Source organism: Myotis daubentonii, chromosome 21, assembly GCF_963259705.1.
Source record: "Myotis daubentonii chromosome 21, mMyoDau2.1, whole genome shotgun sequence".
Taxonomy (NCBI): Eukaryota; Metazoa; Chordata; class Mammalia; order Chiroptera; family Vespertilionidae; genus Myotis; species Myotis daubentonii.
The window spans coordinates 10,166,338-10,183,276 of record NC_081860.1 but is presented as its reverse complement, the minus strand read 5'-3'; the positions used below and the strand labels follow the sequence as shown (position 1 = coordinate 10,183,276).

At 58.7% G+C, this 16,939-nt stretch overlaps 1 protein-coding gene across 2 annotated transcripts; it reads right to left on the bottom strand.

Annotated features, from left to right (window-relative positions):
* Positions 1-3,268: 3,268 nt before the first annotated feature.
* On the bottom strand, positions 3,269-16,691 carry FES (FES proto-oncogene, tyrosine kinase). Of its 2 annotated transcripts, none has more exons than XM_059677988.1 (19): positions 16,126-16,691; positions 15,428-15,640; positions 15,093-15,266; positions 12,039-12,135; positions 11,736-11,919; positions 9,969-10,106; positions 9,755-9,874; positions 9,546-9,668; positions 9,271-9,457; positions 9,069-9,152; positions 8,354-8,563; positions 7,627-7,749; positions 7,200-7,253; positions 6,215-6,333; positions 5,800-5,894; positions 5,575-5,698; positions 4,686-4,843; positions 4,466-4,588; positions 3,269-3,623 (listed from the first exon to the last, which is right to left on the bottom strand). In XM_059677988.1, the coding sequence occupies exons 2-19, from the start codon at positions 15,629-15,631 to the stop codon at positions 3,481-3,483; spliced, it is 2,460 nt and encodes an 819-aa protein (XP_059533971.1). In that variant the 5' UTR covers positions 15,632-15,640; positions 16,126-16,691; the 3' UTR covers positions 3,269-3,480. The 2 variants fall into 2 exon arrangements, with proteins under 2 accessions (XP_059533971.1, XP_059533970.1); XM_059677987.1 differs by having other exon boundaries at positions 16,130-16,691.
* Positions 16,692-16,939: the final 248 nt, after the last annotated feature.

The window sequence follows — 16,939 nt, the reverse complement described above, 5'->3', positions numbered from 1 at the left end:
GCAAACTGGCTAGGGCTGTGTGCTTTTTGTTTTTAATTTTAAAAATTTACTTCAGAGAGGAAGGAAGAGGGAGAGAGCGTAGAAACGTGATGAGAGAAAATCATGGATCGGTTGCCTCACTGGGGATTGCGGGCATGTGTCCTGATAGGAATCCAACCATGACCTCCTGGTTCATAGGGCAATGCTGAGCCACACCGGCCGGGCCGAGTTTTGTAAGTTTGAAGCAGAATAAATCATACTGCGATGAATATCTCCATTAATTCCACATTTGCCCTCTTTTTGAATGATGACCTCAGGACAGCTTCGCAGCAGCGAGGTTACCTGGGCCAAAAATAAGGGCTGATACGACTGCTGCTACTCAGCATACGACGGGTGGGCCAGTCTCCGCTGTCTGTCACCAACAGCTGAATATGGCTGCGTGTCCCCTTGCTCCACGAGCAATTGTAGCACATTCTCCCGACTGTCAAGACTCCAGGCAGACTGCTCAAGCCTTGCCCACAAGGCCCTGTAGAGATGTGCAGGGGTGGAGCTGTGCCCCTCCGTGCTCACAGCCCTTCCCGTCAGCAGTACCCCTCAGACGTAACCACTGTTTTGATTTCTCTATTGCTTAGTTTTTGCCTGTTCTTGAACTTCATGAAATGGGATGGAAAGTATACACTCCTTCATGTCTGACCTTTTTTTTTTTTTTTTTTTGGTGTCAGAAGTGGGATTCGACCATGTCTGACTTCTTTGCTTAACGTCTTTGAGATTCATCAGTGTTGCTGTGTGTATCAGTGGTCTTTCTTATTCCTGTTGGAGTCATTGTCAGTTTGTTCTGGTCCTACCGTCTCTCTCTCCTTCTGGAACTCCAATCACTCATATAATGAATTCCCATCTGTCTTAGGCTGCTCCCTACCCCCCCCCACTCCCTTCTTGTTTTTTTTTCTCTCTCTACTTCAATTTAGACACCTTCTATTAATCTGTCTTCAAGTTCACTAATTCTGTCTTCAATCTCTAGAAGTGTGACTTTAGTTCTATGAGTTTTTATGAAACCCATCCAATGAGTTTGTAATTTGGGGGATGGGATTTTGCAGTTCTACCTGCTCCTTCTAAGTAAATTACAACCCTGTTAAAAGTCTCCATATTTTGCCGAAACCGGTTTGGCTCAGTGGATAGAGCGTCGGCCTGCTGACTGAAGGGTCCCAGGTTCGATTCCGGTCAGGGGCAAACGCCTGGGTTGTGGGCTCGATCCCCAATAGGGGGCGTGCAGAAGGCAGCTGATCAATGATTCTCTCTCATCATGGATGTTTCTCTCTCTCTCTTCCGCTCCTTTCCTCTCCGAAATCAATAAAAATATATTAAAAAAAGAAAAGAAAAAGAAAGTTAGGGACTTCAGACTATGTTATTCCTTGCCTCTTCCCCACCTATACCTCCCAACCCAGAGGAACTAGTCACCTCAAGATATTTTTCTTGTTCCTCTTGTAGTCAGTAGTCAAGTGCTGAGCTAAGATGGGGCAGAGTTATAGCTCTGTAACTCTCAGTCCTCCCCTGGATTGTCCCTGTCCCTTAGGAGTGGCCCTCTTGGATTTGGGGTTGAAAGCCTGGCCAGTTTCCGCCTCTCTCGGCTTTCAAAATCTGCTCTTCAGAGATTCTAGGGTTAGCTCGTTAGCCTCCCAACCCACAGGTTCGAGATCTGGCCAGTATCTTAAGGGGGAGTTATTGGTTTGTTTCAGGTCCACCCTCTAAATCCTGCAAGGCTGTGGGACTTGTCTTCCCAGCCCAGCCCCTTCCCAATGGCCTCGATGGCTCCAAAACTCAGCAAATGTTCTGTGGGAAAAACTGGCTTTGCATTTTAGGCTCCTCTTGGGCCCAATCCATAGCACAGAAACGGCTCACTTCTCCTTTCCTGTGTTTGGGGCAATTTTGCTCATGGCATGTCTCAGGGATGTAAATAACCACCCATCCAGCGTTCACCTGGGCGGGGCCCTTTCCTCCTCCGCATCTTCGTTCATCTGGTTCTTATCTCTCCTAACTGCTCCCCGTTCTCTTTAAAAATGACGATTATCATCTTATATATGTTTCCTCCTCCTTGTTGCAACGAGAGTGGTGGCCTGCAGAGATCTACCACATCCTACCCAGAAGCAGAAGTTCTGCTTTTTACCATTTCCAATAAAGATATGATTTGAGTTCTCAATACTTCCATTGAGTCATACTCGAACTGGTTTCTCTTGTTTAAAGAAGTTACAGGCCTTTCATGCCTTTGAAAAGAGACGTCAACTATTTCCTCAACTTTCTTGGGGGGATGGCCATTTGGCCTCAAAATTCTGCTTTGTTCTTTGGCGCTAGACAGCTTTCCCGTTTATGCTTTTCAGGGTGTTCGTACTTCGCATCTTCTAGACCAGAGGTGGGCAAACTTTTTGACTCGAGGGCCGCAATGGGTTCTTAAACTGGACCGGAGGGCCAGAACAAAAGCATGGATGGAGTGTTTGTGTGAACTAATATAAATTCAAAGTGAACATCATTACCTAAAAGGGTGCGGTCTTTTTTTTTTTTTTTTTTAGTTTTATTCATTTCAAACGGGCCGATCCGGCCCGCGGGCCGTAGTTTGCCCACGGCTGTTCTAGACCTTCCCTGGTGCTGCTGGTACAGTTTCAGGTCATTCTGTAGGTTTCAGGGGGACTCAGGGAAGGGGGTGAGCTCTGCTCAGTAAGCGTGTGTGAGAGAGAAACTCCCTGAGAAGACATTTCTTTCCCTGCAGCCACTCAGGAAGCTCTAACTTCCCCCAGCCCTCTCTTCTCTCCTGAATCTCATGTGATCGATGCACACACTTCGCAGTGTCAGCTGCTCTCTCACACTGATACGCTCATGACGTTCAGGCCTCCAGTGCCAGCCTGGATTAGCGTCTGGGTTTCCAGACTCGGACGTCACCCTGACGTCCGCACAGGCCCCTCGAACCGCGTGGGTTCTGCCCCGTGAACACTGCCCGTCCTCCTTCCTCTGCTCCTCCTAAGACAGTGATGGCGAACCTTTTGAGCTCGGCGTGCCAGCATTTTGAAAAACCCTAACTTAACTCTGGTGCCGGGTCACATAGAAACTTTTTGATCTTTGCAACCATCATAAAACAAAGACTTATATTTTTGATATTTATTTTATATATTTAAATGCCATTTAACAAAGAAAAATCAACCAAAAAAATGAGTTCGCGTGTCACCTCTGACACGCGTGTCAGAGGTTCGCCATCGCTGTCCTAAGCCCTGCCCTCCAGGGGAGCGCGCATGCCAAGAGCACCAGGCGGGCACAACTGGTTTATTATTTCTGCTTGGAAGAGGAGGCCCTGGCAGGAGCGCGATGCACAGCAGACATGGGGCCGCATCCCCACCTGCGCACGGATGCCGGTGGCTGGAGTCCAGAGCTGCGAAGAGCCGCCGCGCTGGGAGCTGGCGCTGGGGAGGAGGTAAGATCTCGCAGGCACAAGCCACCGGCTGGAGCGGCGGCCCAGCCTCACCGGTGCCGCTTTCGGATGCACTGCAGCTCCTGGTGGATGGCGCTGAAGCTGGGCCGCTCCCCGGGCTCGTAGGCCCAGCACTGCTCCATGAGTCTGAACACAGCGTCGGGGCACAGCTCGGGGCAGGGCAGGCGGCCCCCTGTGAGGACGAGCACAGCACCGGGCGTGAGGAGGGAGTCTGAGGCCCCCTCGCAGCTCCGGGGAGGGGGGGGGGGGGAACCGAACCCGTGAGCAATGGGAACCGAGCAAACTGCACTGTTCTTCAGGGGCCACGCTTCCTCACCAAGAGCCCCAAGGACACAGAGGTCCTAGTCGCAACCCCACCGTGCGCTGGTTGTAGGACCTCTGCAAGCCTCAGTTTTTCCTTCTGTAAAAGGGACAGATTCATTCCCGCCTCCCCTGCTGTGCTCACTCGGTGGCAGCTACAGGACTGATGGATCTTATTTGGCCCCAGTGGGAAGACCGGAAGGCGAGGGGTCCCGGAAGAGTCCCCCGCAGCATAGGGACAGACGCTTGGACCCGGCCGGTGTGGCTCAGTGGTTAAGCATTGACCATTCGAGTCCTGGTCAGGGCACATGCCTGGGTTGCGGGCTCCATCTCCAGTGTGAGGCGTGCAGGAGGCAGCCGATCCATGATTCTCTCTCATCATTGATGTTTCTCTCTCTCTCCCTCTCTCTTCCTCTCTCTCTAAAAATCCATACAAATCTTTTTTTTTTTTTTACAGAGAGGAAGGGAGAGGGATAGAGTCAGAAACATCGATGGGAGAGAAACATCGATTCAGCTGCCTCCTGCACATCTCCCACTGAGGATGAGCCCGAAACCAAGGTACATGCCCTTGACCGGAATCGAACCTGGGACCCTTCAGTCCGCAGGCCGACGCTCTATCCACTGAGCCAAACCGGTCAGGGCTCAATACAAAATCTTTAAAAAAAAAAACCAAAACTTGGCTGCGAGGCTGCGGTCAGCAGCGGGCTGCCTTACCCTTTTCTATGAACTCCCGCGTCTGCTGATTGCTGAGGTTGGGGTACGGAGAGGCCCCCAGGCTGAAGGTCTCCCAGAGCAAGATGCCAAAGCTCCACACATCGCTCTCGGAGGAATAGCGGCCTGCAAGGGGGCGGGCGGCGTGAGAGGGCCGCCACGTCCTCGGTCAGGGGGAGGTGCGCCCGGGCTGGCCCTGGAGGCCTGGATGCCATTGGCTTACCATAGTTCAGAGCCTCGGGTGCTGTCCACTTCACGGGGACTTGCCTGAGGCCCCCCGAGGCGGCGTAGATCCCATCCTCTTCCTCCCGGGACATCCCGAAGTCACTGATCTTCAGCACGTTCTTCTCCGTGACCAGGCAGTTCCGAGCAGCCAGGTCCCTGGAAGAGCAGGAAAGGGGCTCCCTCAGCCACCGTCCACGCAGCACCTGTCACCGGCCTGACCTGGGCCCCCCAGACACACCCATGAACAAAGACTGCTCTCTGCCCGAGCTGGCGTGGCTCAGTGGATAGAGCGTCGGCCTGCGGACTGAAGGGTCCCGGGTTCAATTCCAGTCAAGGGCACATGCCTGGGTTGCGGGCTCGCTGCCCAGTGGGGGGCGGCATGCAGGAGGCAGCTGATCAATGATTCTCTCTCATCATTGATATTTCTTTTTTTTTAAAATGTATTTTATTTATTTTTTACAGGGAGGAAGGGAGAGAGATAGAGAGCCAGAAACATCGATGAGAGAGAAACATCAATCAGCTGCCTCCTGCACATCTCCTACTGGGGATGTGCCCGCAACCCAGGTACATGCCCTTGACCGGAATCGAACCTGGGACCTTTCAGTCCACAGGCCGACGCTCTATCCACTGAGCCAAACCGGTTTCGGCTCATCACTGATATTTCTATTTCTCTCTCCCTTTTCCTTCCTCTCTGAAAAAACACACAACAAAAACAAAAAAAACAAAAAACAAAGACTGCTCTCTGCCCTGGGAGAGGCGAACCCCAGCGCTGGAGTCGGACCTGCTGGTGAATGAGGGGTGCTGGGTGACAGCACGGCCTGAACCTAGGGGGGTTACGAGGGGGGCCACAGTGGAGGCTGGGCTGCGTGAGGGCGCTCCCCGCTCACCGGTGGATGCAGCCCTTGCTCTCCAGGTACTCCATGCCCGCAGCTGCGTCCCCCACCATCTGCAGCAGAGTCTTCATCCGAAGCCGGGCTCCCTCCGTCCGAAGAAAGGTCAGGAAGTCACCCCCTGGGGGTGGATGGGGGAGCCTCGCTGAGCTTCCTGCGGGGGGGGGGGCCCGACCCAGGGGGCTGAGGTCCCCGCCCCTGGAGAGCTGGCCCTGGGCTCACCCTGCACCAGCTCCATGACGATGTAGATGGGCTGTTTTTGGGTGCAGACGCCGATGAGACGCACGATGTTGGGGTGGCTGTACTGCTTCAGGATCCTGGCGGGCACTGCTGCTTAGGCTCCCACTGTGGGGGCCTACACCTCCTACCCCAGCCCCAGGGACCCCGGGAACCCCCGGGAACCCCAGGGAACCCCAGGGAGGACGGGGAAAGGGCAGAAAAGCAAGCTTGGCCTCTGAGGTCAGGAGGCCTGGACGTGTGACCTTGGGTGGGGTCACTGAGCCTCAACCCCTCGGCCCTGGTTGCGGGGGTGAGTCTGTGAGGATGACAGGACACCACGGAAGTCAAGCTCTCTATGTCACCGTGCCAGAGGAACCCCTTGAGGGGCCACGGCGGTGACCATTATGTCATCACCTACCTGGCTTCCTGCAGGAACTTGGCCTTGAGGTCAGGCGGCAGCGTCTCCCGACAGGACTTCACCGCCACCAGGGTGTTGTCCACTCGCAGGCGCCCGCTGAACACTTCGCCAAAGTTCCCCTGCAACGGTCCGGGGTTCCTGCCCGTCGTCTCTGGACCACAGTCCCCTCGTCTCAGGGGACAGCCCTCCGGGCCCCCACCCGCCCTTCGCTCAGCGCCCCATCCCGGCCGGCTCTCTGGTTTACCCCCGGTTGGGGGTCCGAGGGAGTCCACATGGGACAGGCAGGGAATGTCACCTCTGACATGTTCACTAAAGAGAAGTGACATGGACAATCCAAAAGCCACTTTCCGCCCGGCCCGTGTGGCTCAGTGGTTGGGCATCGACCTATGAACCAGGAGGTCACGGTTTGATTCCCGGTCAGGGCTCATGCCCGGGTTGCGGGCTCGATCCCCAATGGGGGGCGTGCAGGAGGCAGCTGACCCATGATTCTCTCTCATCATCGATGTTTCTCTCTCCCTCCCTCCCTTCCTCTCTGAAATCAATAAAAATATATATTTTTTAAAAAACAACAAGAATAACAAAGGCTACTTTCCCTTGGGTTGGAAAAGCCTTGTGATTCTTTAGGAAACTGACTTCTTTCCTAAGCGGGTATTTTATAGCTCACAGGAGCACGGTGCGTGCCCTCTCGCACACCACAGCTCCCTGGGGAGGCGGGTGGGGTGGGGAGGCAGGGCCCTGGGGAGGGGGGGTAGGGGCTGGTGTGGGGGGGTGCCAGCAGCAGGGACTTTCCCTGTTTCCTGCAGAATGGTGCATGGTGGTGGCCGGGAGGGGAGCAGGGTACGAGCTGGGGACCAGAGAGGCAGGAAGCAGAAAAGCTCTGGGGGGGGGAGGGCTTGGTGTGACTTGCGGGGGGGGGGGGTGGAGGAGGGCTGGAAGGAAGTGGGACAACGCAGGCATCCAGGAGGCCGCAGGGCACTCAACTCACCCGCCCAATCTGCTCGCCCAACACCAGGTCCTCGTGGTTCAGCGCCCACTTGTCCTGGGGAAGGGGGAGTGGGGGTCAGACGCTAGCCAAGGGAAGGCGTACTGGGCCCTGAGAAAGACTGAACATCTCCCACCGGGGCTACATCTTTCATTTCTTGGTGCCTCAGTTTGTTAGTCTGTAAAATGGGGTTGGACCCTATCAGGATCCCACGCGGAGAACTCTGGGGACCAGGCAGGGGCCCCAACTGGGTGAGGGCCAGCCTTGGATGGGAGTGGCCTTGACCTTCCAAATCCAGCAGGTGGCTGCCCCTGTGTGGAGCCCAGAGACTGGGGACCCGGGAAGGCCCTCCTGCCCGGACTCTTTGGGCCGGAACCCTGCTCCCCAAGGCCTGCCGTGGGCGGGGTGGGCGGCCGGGGCGCAGGCTTACCTTGGGCACAGCCCTGCCCAGGACAATGCCGCTCTTCTTGGTGAGGGGCTGCTGGGAGCGCAGCAGGTGGTCGATGAGCAAGGGAATGGTGGGAAAGCCATCGCCCTCCAGTCGGTACAGGTTCTGCAGGGCAGGGGGTCCCGGGGTCAGCAGCCTCCGCTGCTGAGGGGACCTGAGCCCTGGGGGGAGGGGACCTGAGCCCTGGGGGGAGGGGACCTAGCCCTGGGGGGAGGGGACGGGGAGCAGCAGGGAGAAAGGGTCTGTCCTGGACGGGAGGCGGAGACACTGCAGAAAGGCATAACCTGCCTGGTCAGTGTGGCTCAGTGGTTGGGCATCAACCTTTGAACCAGGAGGTCACGGTTCAATTCCTGGTCAGGGCACATGCCCAGCTTGCAGGCTCGATTCCCAGTGTGGGGCGTGCAGGAGGCAGCCAATCAGTGACTCTCTCTCAGCATTGATGTTTCTCTCACTCTCTCCCTCTCCCTTCCCCTCTGAAATCAATAAAAACATATTAAAAAGAAAGAAAAGAAAAGGAGGAAGAAAGGTGTAACCTCATGGCGCCCGACACGCCTGCTCCCCTTCTCCCGGGAGAACCCACACTGAGGGCTTGAGCCTGTCGGCTGCAGGAACTGGGGGTCTCCGTGGCCCGGGCGCTCTGCCAGGGAGGCACCCCTCACCCTGGCGAGGCCACCCCCCACCCCAGCGGCCGGGAGGGGCCGGCACTCACGTCCGCAGACTGGACGATGAAGTGCCGGGGCTGGCCGTCCCACAGCACGGACAGCACGCGCTCCTGCTTGCCCTGGCTCTCCCGCACCAGGAAGTCCCCGGACTGTGTCAGCAGCTCCGCCACCTCTGCCCGCGGGATGGCCCCGTGGTACCACAGCTGCTCCTGCAGCGGCTTCTGTACCTCGGGGATGAGCTGCAGCGGTGGGGGGAGCTGGGGAGGGGCAGGGAGGAGGGGGGGTGACCCGGAGGCCAGTCGGGGGTCAGGAGGGTGTCTGTCTTACATGCCCCTCAGTCCTCCCAACCACCCCAGGAGCAGGCAGAGCCATCCTCACAGCCCAGAGCAGGCACGGGCTCCGGGCTGAGCTGGGAGGGGAAGCCAGCTGGCTGGCCCCACACCACGCCTTTGCCTTTCACACCAGGCCACAGCCCCCCGCCCCTCCCGGAGCAGGAAGAGTTGCAGGGTAACCAAGGCTGCAGGTCCCTTCAGCACCGGGGTGGCAGAGGGAAGGGGTGTGGGGTTGGCAGGATCCGGGGACACCTACGCCGGGACACCCCATAAAAGTAGCCTGGGCAGAGCCTTCTCTCTACTTGGGCAACCCAGTGGCCACCCAGACACCACGGTCAGAGGGGCTCAGGGGGCCTCTCTGAGCTCCTGGCCGGCCCACGCCCTTGGAGAAGGGGCAGGCAGAGGCGTGGGCCGGCCAGGCCTCACTCACCGAGAACTTGGGGCGGAAGATTCCTGAGATGTGGCTCTTGAGGATCTCCAGGGTGGGCGTCCTTCCCCCTTCCCGCTCCGGCTCCTGAGGCCAGGGACAGACGTCAGCGGGTGGCCGGGCTTGGGGAGGGGGAGGGCGACAGTGAGGAGCTCGGCCCGGGCCGCCGGCAGGGTGGCCCCGTGGGTGGGGTGGGGACACTCACCGAGGACGACGTGGAGTGGCGGTCGTCTTGCAGCAGGGGCACCGGCGGGGGCTCGCCAGGGCCCAGGCGCTCCAGCTTGGCCTGTAGCAGCTCCTGCTGGGCCTGCAGCTTGGCCTGGCTGCACAGCACCACCTGCAGCCCCTGCAGCTCCTCCTGCAGCACCTGCCTCTTGCTCAGCAGGTAGACCCTGCAGCGGGCAGGTGGGGCCGGGAGAGAGGGCTCAGCGGGGCAGCCAGCAGCAGGGGGGGGAGGCTGCTGTAGGGGGGACCTCTCACCGCTGCCGGGGGTGGATGGCCTGCTCCTCGTGCCGAAGCTCACGCTGCAGCTGACTGACCATCTCCTGCCGGCTGAGCACCATCTGGTTGACCGCAGCCAGCTCATCGGTCACTGCAGTCAGCCTGTGCCAGGAGGAAGGGCAGGGTTGGAGCTGCCCCTCAGACAACCCCTGCAGCCCGACAGCGCCCGCCCCGTGCCGGCCACCCACGCGTGCTGCACGCTCTCCACCGTCAGCTCATTCAACTGCAGCTCCCCCGGCTCCAGGGCCTCGCCCTCCTCCAGCAGCGACTCATCAAAGGTGACGCAGGGTGGGACGTCAGGGACGGACCTGCGGGGGGAACAGGGCCCCGTCAGGGGACAGGCCAGCAGCTCCGGTGCCAGGCAGGGGCGAGGAGGGGCCAGCAAGTCCAAGGCCATCTTACCCATACTGCCGCAGGAAGCCGTGGTACTCGGCCTCGGGCTGGATGCGGGCAGCGGCTGCAGCCATCTCCTGGTGAATGGCCGCCACCTCGTCCTGCACCAGGCTGCTGATCTCCAGGTATTCCTGCAGGATCTCCTTCCTACCCCCCCGACGACAGGAACCCGGGTCAGCCAGGCCTCGGGCCGGGGCAAGGCTGGGAAGCTGGGGGCCCCGACTCTGAGTTGGGAGTCAGCGGTGGGGGGTTGAGCCCCCACCTCCTCGTTGACCAGCCAAATGACCAGTCCCTCAGGCAAACGACTGACCGTCTCCTGACCTCCACTCCCTGTTATGTGTGATGGGGGAGCTGGGAGTGGTAATGAGGGCCCAGTGAGATTGTGCGTGGTGTGCGGTACACACGACGAACGTGCTGGTTAAAAGTGAGCTACAGCCCTAGCCCGTGTGGCTCAGTGGGTAGAGCGTCGGCCTGCGGACTGAAGGATCCTGGATTCGATTCCGGTCAAGGGCACCTGCCCAGGATACAGGCTCACTCCCCAGTAGGGGGCGTGCAAGAGGCAGCCGATCAATGCTTCTCTCTCATCATCGATGTTTCTCTCTCCCTCTCTTTTCCTCTCTGAAATCAATAAAAATACATTTTTTAAAAAAGTGAGCGACAATCACGCCTGCAATCACACATGCATCAGCCATCGATGTGCTGTGACCCCCACTCTGATATCTCCAGTCCCAGCACCTCCCCAGAGCCCCAGTCTCAAGTACCCATCTACGTACTCAAACGCCCCCCCCCTTGGACACCAAACTCCACTCGTTGAAAGGGGGTTCCTTTTCTTGTCTCCCGAACCTGGAACCTGTTTCTCCCATAGCCTCCTCCACGTAAGTGAACGGCGACTGCATCTTCCAGGAGCGCCGGGCCAAATCCCCCGCGTCACTCTGAACGCCTCTATTCCACACCCCACTGCCAGTCCATGAGGTCGTCCCCCTTGCACCACTTTCAACCTACACCCAGCACCTGACGCCGTCTCCCCTCCATGGGTCCCAACAGCCACGGGCTGCGGTCTGGATTATTGCAGACGCCTCCTGTCTGGTCCTCCCTGCCCTTGGCCTTGCCCCCCGAGACCCAAGTCCTGGCAGTGGCCTGCTGGACCCTCTACAGCCCAGCAGCCCCCATGCCTGGACAGCTCCGGCCTCGCGTCTGACTCAGCCCTTCCCTGGCTCTGTGCAGGCCACACCGGCCTCCTCGCTTTCCCCTCACTTCAGGCCATCGCCCGCCTCAGGGCCTTTGCACCTGCTGCTCCCGCTTCCTGGCCTGGCCTTTCTCCCAGCATCCCCTGGCTCATGCCTCCACCTCTGGGGCCTTTTCACACCACTCTGTTAAAGGCTGCCTCCCCACCCTCCTTTCTTATTTTCGTTTTCTCCAGAACACTTGTCACTTCTAACATGCTTTTTATTTTACTTACTGACTTCCTTTCCTCTCTACTCTGACATGAATGATCTTAGCGGATAGGTATTTTTCGGTGTTTCTCTCTGCTGTATCCCAGAGCCTAGAACGATCTCAATAAATATAATTAAAACCCCCTGCAATAAGGGGCCCTGGGATCACGTAATTCAGATACACACCGAATGGCTCCAATCCTCAGCCCAAGGCCCGTTCCCACGCGATTCTACGACCATCCCTGTCACAGGACTGACTTCTCTGGACCCTGCCTCTGGGCACGGGGCAGGGTGATGGGGCTGCGACGGGGGGTGGGGGTGGGGGGCGGGGGCCCGGGCTCACAGGATGCGGGCCATCTCCTGGTGCAGGTCCTGCAGCGACTGGAGCAGGCTGGGCAGCATGAGCTGGTGGTGGTGCTGGTGGTGCAGCTGCGCAGCCCGCACGCCAAGCACGTAGCGGTTGTGATGAGCGAAGAGCTTCCACAGGCTGCGCACGTACTTGTCCTTGGCCTTGTCGCGGTCCTTGTCTGCGAGGTTAAGGGGAGGGGGTGCGGGTGACGGCACCGAGGCCTGGGCAGGCAGCTCCCCCCCCCCCCCCCCCCGCGTTACTGGGCAACTGCGGACGGGTCCGAGGGAAGCCACACACCTTTGCTGGCCTCCTGGTACTTGCGCCGGGCCTGGGCGCTGTCCCTCGCCAGGTTTCGGTACTGGTTCTTCAGCTTCTCAATGTCCTGGCTGTGGGTCTGGGGAGAGAGAAGAGGCCGTGTGGTCAGCAGGCCCCCAGGGCAGCAAGTCCAAGGCCATCCCCCAGGAAGGGCCGGCAGACCTCTGGGGTCTGACCTCTGCGGCCGAGGCTACGGCAGAGGAGCTGGGCCGAGGACAGCCCCTGGGGAGAAGGAGAGAGGACCGGGTAGGTGACAACGGCCCCTCCTCAGCCCAGAGTGGTCTCTGGTGGCAGGCAGGGCCCAGCTGCAGGCACAGAGAGCTCCACACTGAGAAGGGCTCTCTGCGGATGCCATCCTGAAATGGTCGATAATTCTTTGACAAGACCTTGAAAGCACATATGCACAACCCATGGACACAGACAATAGGGTGATGAGGGCCTGGGGCGGGGGGCGAGCTGGAAGGGGTCAATGGGGGAGAAAGGGGGACGTATGTAATACTTTCAACAATAAAGATTAAAAAAAAAAAGAAAGAAATTCCTGCTTAAAATGCTTAAAAAAAAATCACCATCGATGAAGGAGTCTGGCAGGGTGGATGATTTAGCTCAGGCTGCCATAACAGAATAGCATAGCTTAAACCGTTTTATTGTATTTCGTGAGAATAAAATGACTTCCTTGGGGGAAAATGGTAATTCCGGGGACAGGGCCCCACATTTGTATTTTGCACCGAGTCCTGCAAGGCGGCAGGAAAAATAGATGGTCGAGACCAGAGTTCTCGTCCCAATTCCCCTGTTGAGGTCCTGGGATGCTGTCAGGCCAGTTCCAGCCTCTCCTCCGAGCCCCCGTTTCCCCGTCTGTAACTGAGCGAAACGCACAGACTGCACGAGCCTTTTCCTTCGAGGGCCAGCTGGTGAACATTTTATTTTATTATTATTTTTTTATCTATTTTTATTGATTTCAGAGAGGAAGGCAGAGGGAGAGAGAAACATCAATGATGAGAGAGAATCCTTGATCGGCTGCCTCCCGCACGCCCCCTACTGGGGATCAAGCCTGCGACCCTGGGCATGTGCCCTTGACCAGAATTGAACCCGGGACCCTTCAGTCCACAGGCCGATGCGCTATCCACTGAGCCACACCAGCCAGGGCTGGCCAACCCTGTTTTTTAGATAAGCTTTTGGGGAGAGAGAAGAATGGGTTGACACTGGCCACCAGGGGCCGCTGTGGGTCCACAGCAAGGCCGGCTTTTGCGCTGGTAGAAGTGGGTGGTACAGGGCTTGACCTAGAACAGAAAATTTCAACCTTTTTCATCTCAGGGCACACATAAACTAATCACCAAAATCCTGCAGCACACCGAAAAATATATTTTTGCCGGTCTGACAAAAGAAATAGGGATAATTTTGATTGACTTACAAAACACTACTACTAATAAAAGTAGTAATTACTGCTCTAGCTGGATTGGCTCAGTGGATATAGAGTGTCGGCCTGCGGACCGGGTTCGATTCCAGTCAAGGGCATGTACCTCCGTTACAGGCTCCTCCCTGGACCTGGTTGGGGCATGTGCCGGAGGCAACCAATCGCTGTATTTCAATCACATTGATGTTTCTCGACCAGCAAGACGCAACTCCATTCTATGACATATATTTATGAGTCAAGCCAGGGCATTCATACTGGATGGCTGCTGTTGTGTTGGCTGTTGTCATTTTTTTTTACTTGACAGTCTAAGGGAAAAGAGGTCAGTGCCCCTGACTAAACAGTCAGGTATTGCGAGTTTTAAAAATTCTTGCGCCCTGACCGGTTTGGCTCAGTGGATAGAGCGTCGGCCTGCGGAATGAAGGGTCCCGGGTTCGATTCCGGTCAAGGGCATGTACCTTGGCTGCGGGCACATCCCCAGTAGGAGGTGTGCAGGAGGCACCTGATCGATGTTTCTCTCTCATCGATGTTTCTAACTCTCTATCCCTCTCCTTCCTCTCTGTAAAAAAATCAATAAAATATATTTAAAAAAAAATTCTTGTGGCCCTAGCTGGTTTGGCTCAGTGGATAGAGCATCGGCCTGCGGACAGAAGGGTCCCGGGTTCGATTCCGGTCAAGGGCACATGCCCGGGTTGCGGGCTCGATCCCCAGTGGGGGGCGTGCAGGAGGCAGCCGATCCATGATTCTCTCTCATCATTGATGTTTCTCTCTCTCTCCCCCTCTCTGAAATCGATACAAATATATATATATATTTTTAAATATACTTTATTGATTTTTTACAGAGAGGAAGGGAGAGGGACAGAGAGCTAGAAACATTGATGAGAGAGAAACATCGACCAGCCGCCTCCCGCACATCTCCTACTGGGGATGTGCCTGCAACCCAGGTACATGCCCCCGACCGGAATCGAACCCGGGACCCCTCAGTCCGCAGGCCAACACTCTATCCACTGAGCCAAACCGGTCTTGGCAATACAAATATATTTAAAAAATAAAATTCTTGTGGCGCACCAGTGGGCCGCAGCACACCTGTTGGAAATCGCTGAATGACAGGCTGAAACACCCAGGTAAACAGCGCCAGGCGCTGGGAGATCAACAGACGGAGGAGCTGAGCCGGATTCAAATGCAGGCAGGCCGACTTCACAGCCCCAGTCTTTAACCTCGGTGCTGGGGCCACACTGCTGCCTGGTGGTGTCTCTTGGGCCCTGAGAGGAGTCCACCCGGGACAAGGACAGACAGCCCAGCCCCCATGCCTCTCCCTGTCTCTCAGCCCCAGAGCCAGCTGGTGCCCTGCGCTACCCAGGCAATGGCGGGACCACTCGTCCTTGTACTCCCAGCGCTCTGCCCAGACACAGAAGTGACAGAAAATAAAATGCACGGGGAGACCCCGCTGGAGGGCAGCCCAAGGCCGGCGAGGCAGCAAACCAGGCGGGAAAGGAAGCTGCGGGGGCCGGGCCTGCGGTCAGGACTTCCACTTCCCTGTGAATCCAGGGGCTCTTGTGCAAAGCCGGCCCTTTGAGCTCAAAGCGTGGGCAGAGAGGCCCAGGTGACGGCCCAGGACGCCCACCCACCTTGGTGAGGTCGTTCTGCAGCTGCTGCCACTGCTCGCTGTAGGTCTTGCGCAGCTGCTGCCGCACCCCGATCAGCATGCTCAGCTTGCTCAGGGGCCCCGAGTTCAGATCTTCGGCGTGCTGCCTCAGCAACCGGCTCAGGCCCTCCGTCAGGCTGGTGATCTCTGCCCAGGACTGCGGGGCGGGAGGGGCCAGGGGGAGGGGACGATGGCTGCGGAGCCTGGGACTGCCCCCTCTCTAGCCCTCCCCAGGGGCATTCGGGAAAGGAAGGGGCAGGCAGATAACCCTGGAACCCACAGGCATTCCCCGGGCGAGGAGTCCCCACGGGAGCCCACCTGGCTGATGGGGCTGTCGGGGCCGGCCCGGTTCTGGGCCCCGCTGTCCTGCATGTGGTGCAGCAGCCCCGCGTACTCCCGGTCACTCTTGACCCGCTGGGCCATCCACTTCCTCATGCCCTCCAGCAGCCGCAGCTCGGCCTCCTGCATCTGCTGCACGGCCGTGTGGGCCTGGGGGCTGCACAGCTCCGAGGAGAAGCCCATCGTGCGGTTCTGGGACAGAGAAAGGAGAGGCCGTCGGCGGGGAGGCAGCTGCTGGAGGTGGAGGAGGAGGGCAGGGAGGCCTGGGGGCTGAGGACCCAGAGGAGTCCCAGGCTGGTGGGAGGAAGGTGGGGGCCTGTCCTGCTGACCGGCACTCACAGGTACAAACGCCACCTGGCTTGGGGCTGACTCTCACTGCTTCCCGTGTGCCAGGCCTAGGCCGGGCGCCAGGGGTCCGCTCCCCAGTTCTGGAACAGAGCCCCGGGCCCTCCCACTCAGCACCCGTTACAGGGGCGCATGCACCCAGGCCCTTGGCAGGGCCCAGCTCTCCCCTGCAGGCGCCCCAGGGAGCAGCCACAGCCTGGGCCCTGCTCCTGCAGCCACTCCTGCCCCACCCGCTCCTGTCTCTTGCCTGCTGAGTCCCAGCCCCTGCTCCTGGGCCGCCCCCCGCCCCCCTCTGCCTGCCTCCCGGGCCTTGGCTAGGAGTCACCACTCACTCACGGCTTGGGCAGCTGATCCAGGGGCGCCGAGGGCTGCCTTAGGCCCAGCCAGCTGGCCAGTTCCTGATTCGGTGCTTCCTCCTCCCGGGTTTCAGTTGGCTCAGACCCCGGGGCGGGCCGCTGAGGGGAAGGGGCGGGCAGTAGCCCCCATGCCTGCCGGCCCTCCTGCCCAGCCCCAGCCCCAGCCCCAGCCGCGGAAACGGAAGGGAGGAGGGGCCGGGGAAGAATGGCCCTGCAAGGGCAGCCTGGGCCAGCAATCCCCAGGGCCTGGGGTGGGGACGGAGAGTGGCCCCAGGGTGCCTAGGAGGGGCCGGCGCTGGGAGAGGCTGCGGGCAGGCGCGGGGCCTCTGAGCCTGGGAGTCCGGCGGCAGGTGGCGGTCCTAGCAGCGGCCCAGCGTCCGGAAAAGTAACGGAGAGCACAGGCCAGGCCCTCCCCACCCCAGGGTTCCCCAAGGGGCACCCAGGTGCGGGCTCCGTTTAAGGAAAACTTCCAAGTAAATCTACCAAGGCGAGGCCTCTCGTCAGGCACAGGTCCTGATGGGCCAATCCCCACTCCCCTGCCCCAGGCAGGAGGGAGCTTCCTGTCCCGGGGAGACCTGGGGGTGGGGCTGGGCCAGAGTTTACCCAGCTGGCCTCAGGGTCTCCCCAGCAGGAGCACCCCGGCCTTCCTGGTCCCACCGGAGGCCTCAGCCCTGCACCTGGTGGCCAGGCCACTTCCTTCAGCCAAGGGAGACCCTGAGCAATGGGGCACCCCCTGCTGGACACCGGGCCTGTGGGGTGGGGTGCTCAGCTTGCCCACCCCAGGGGCTTG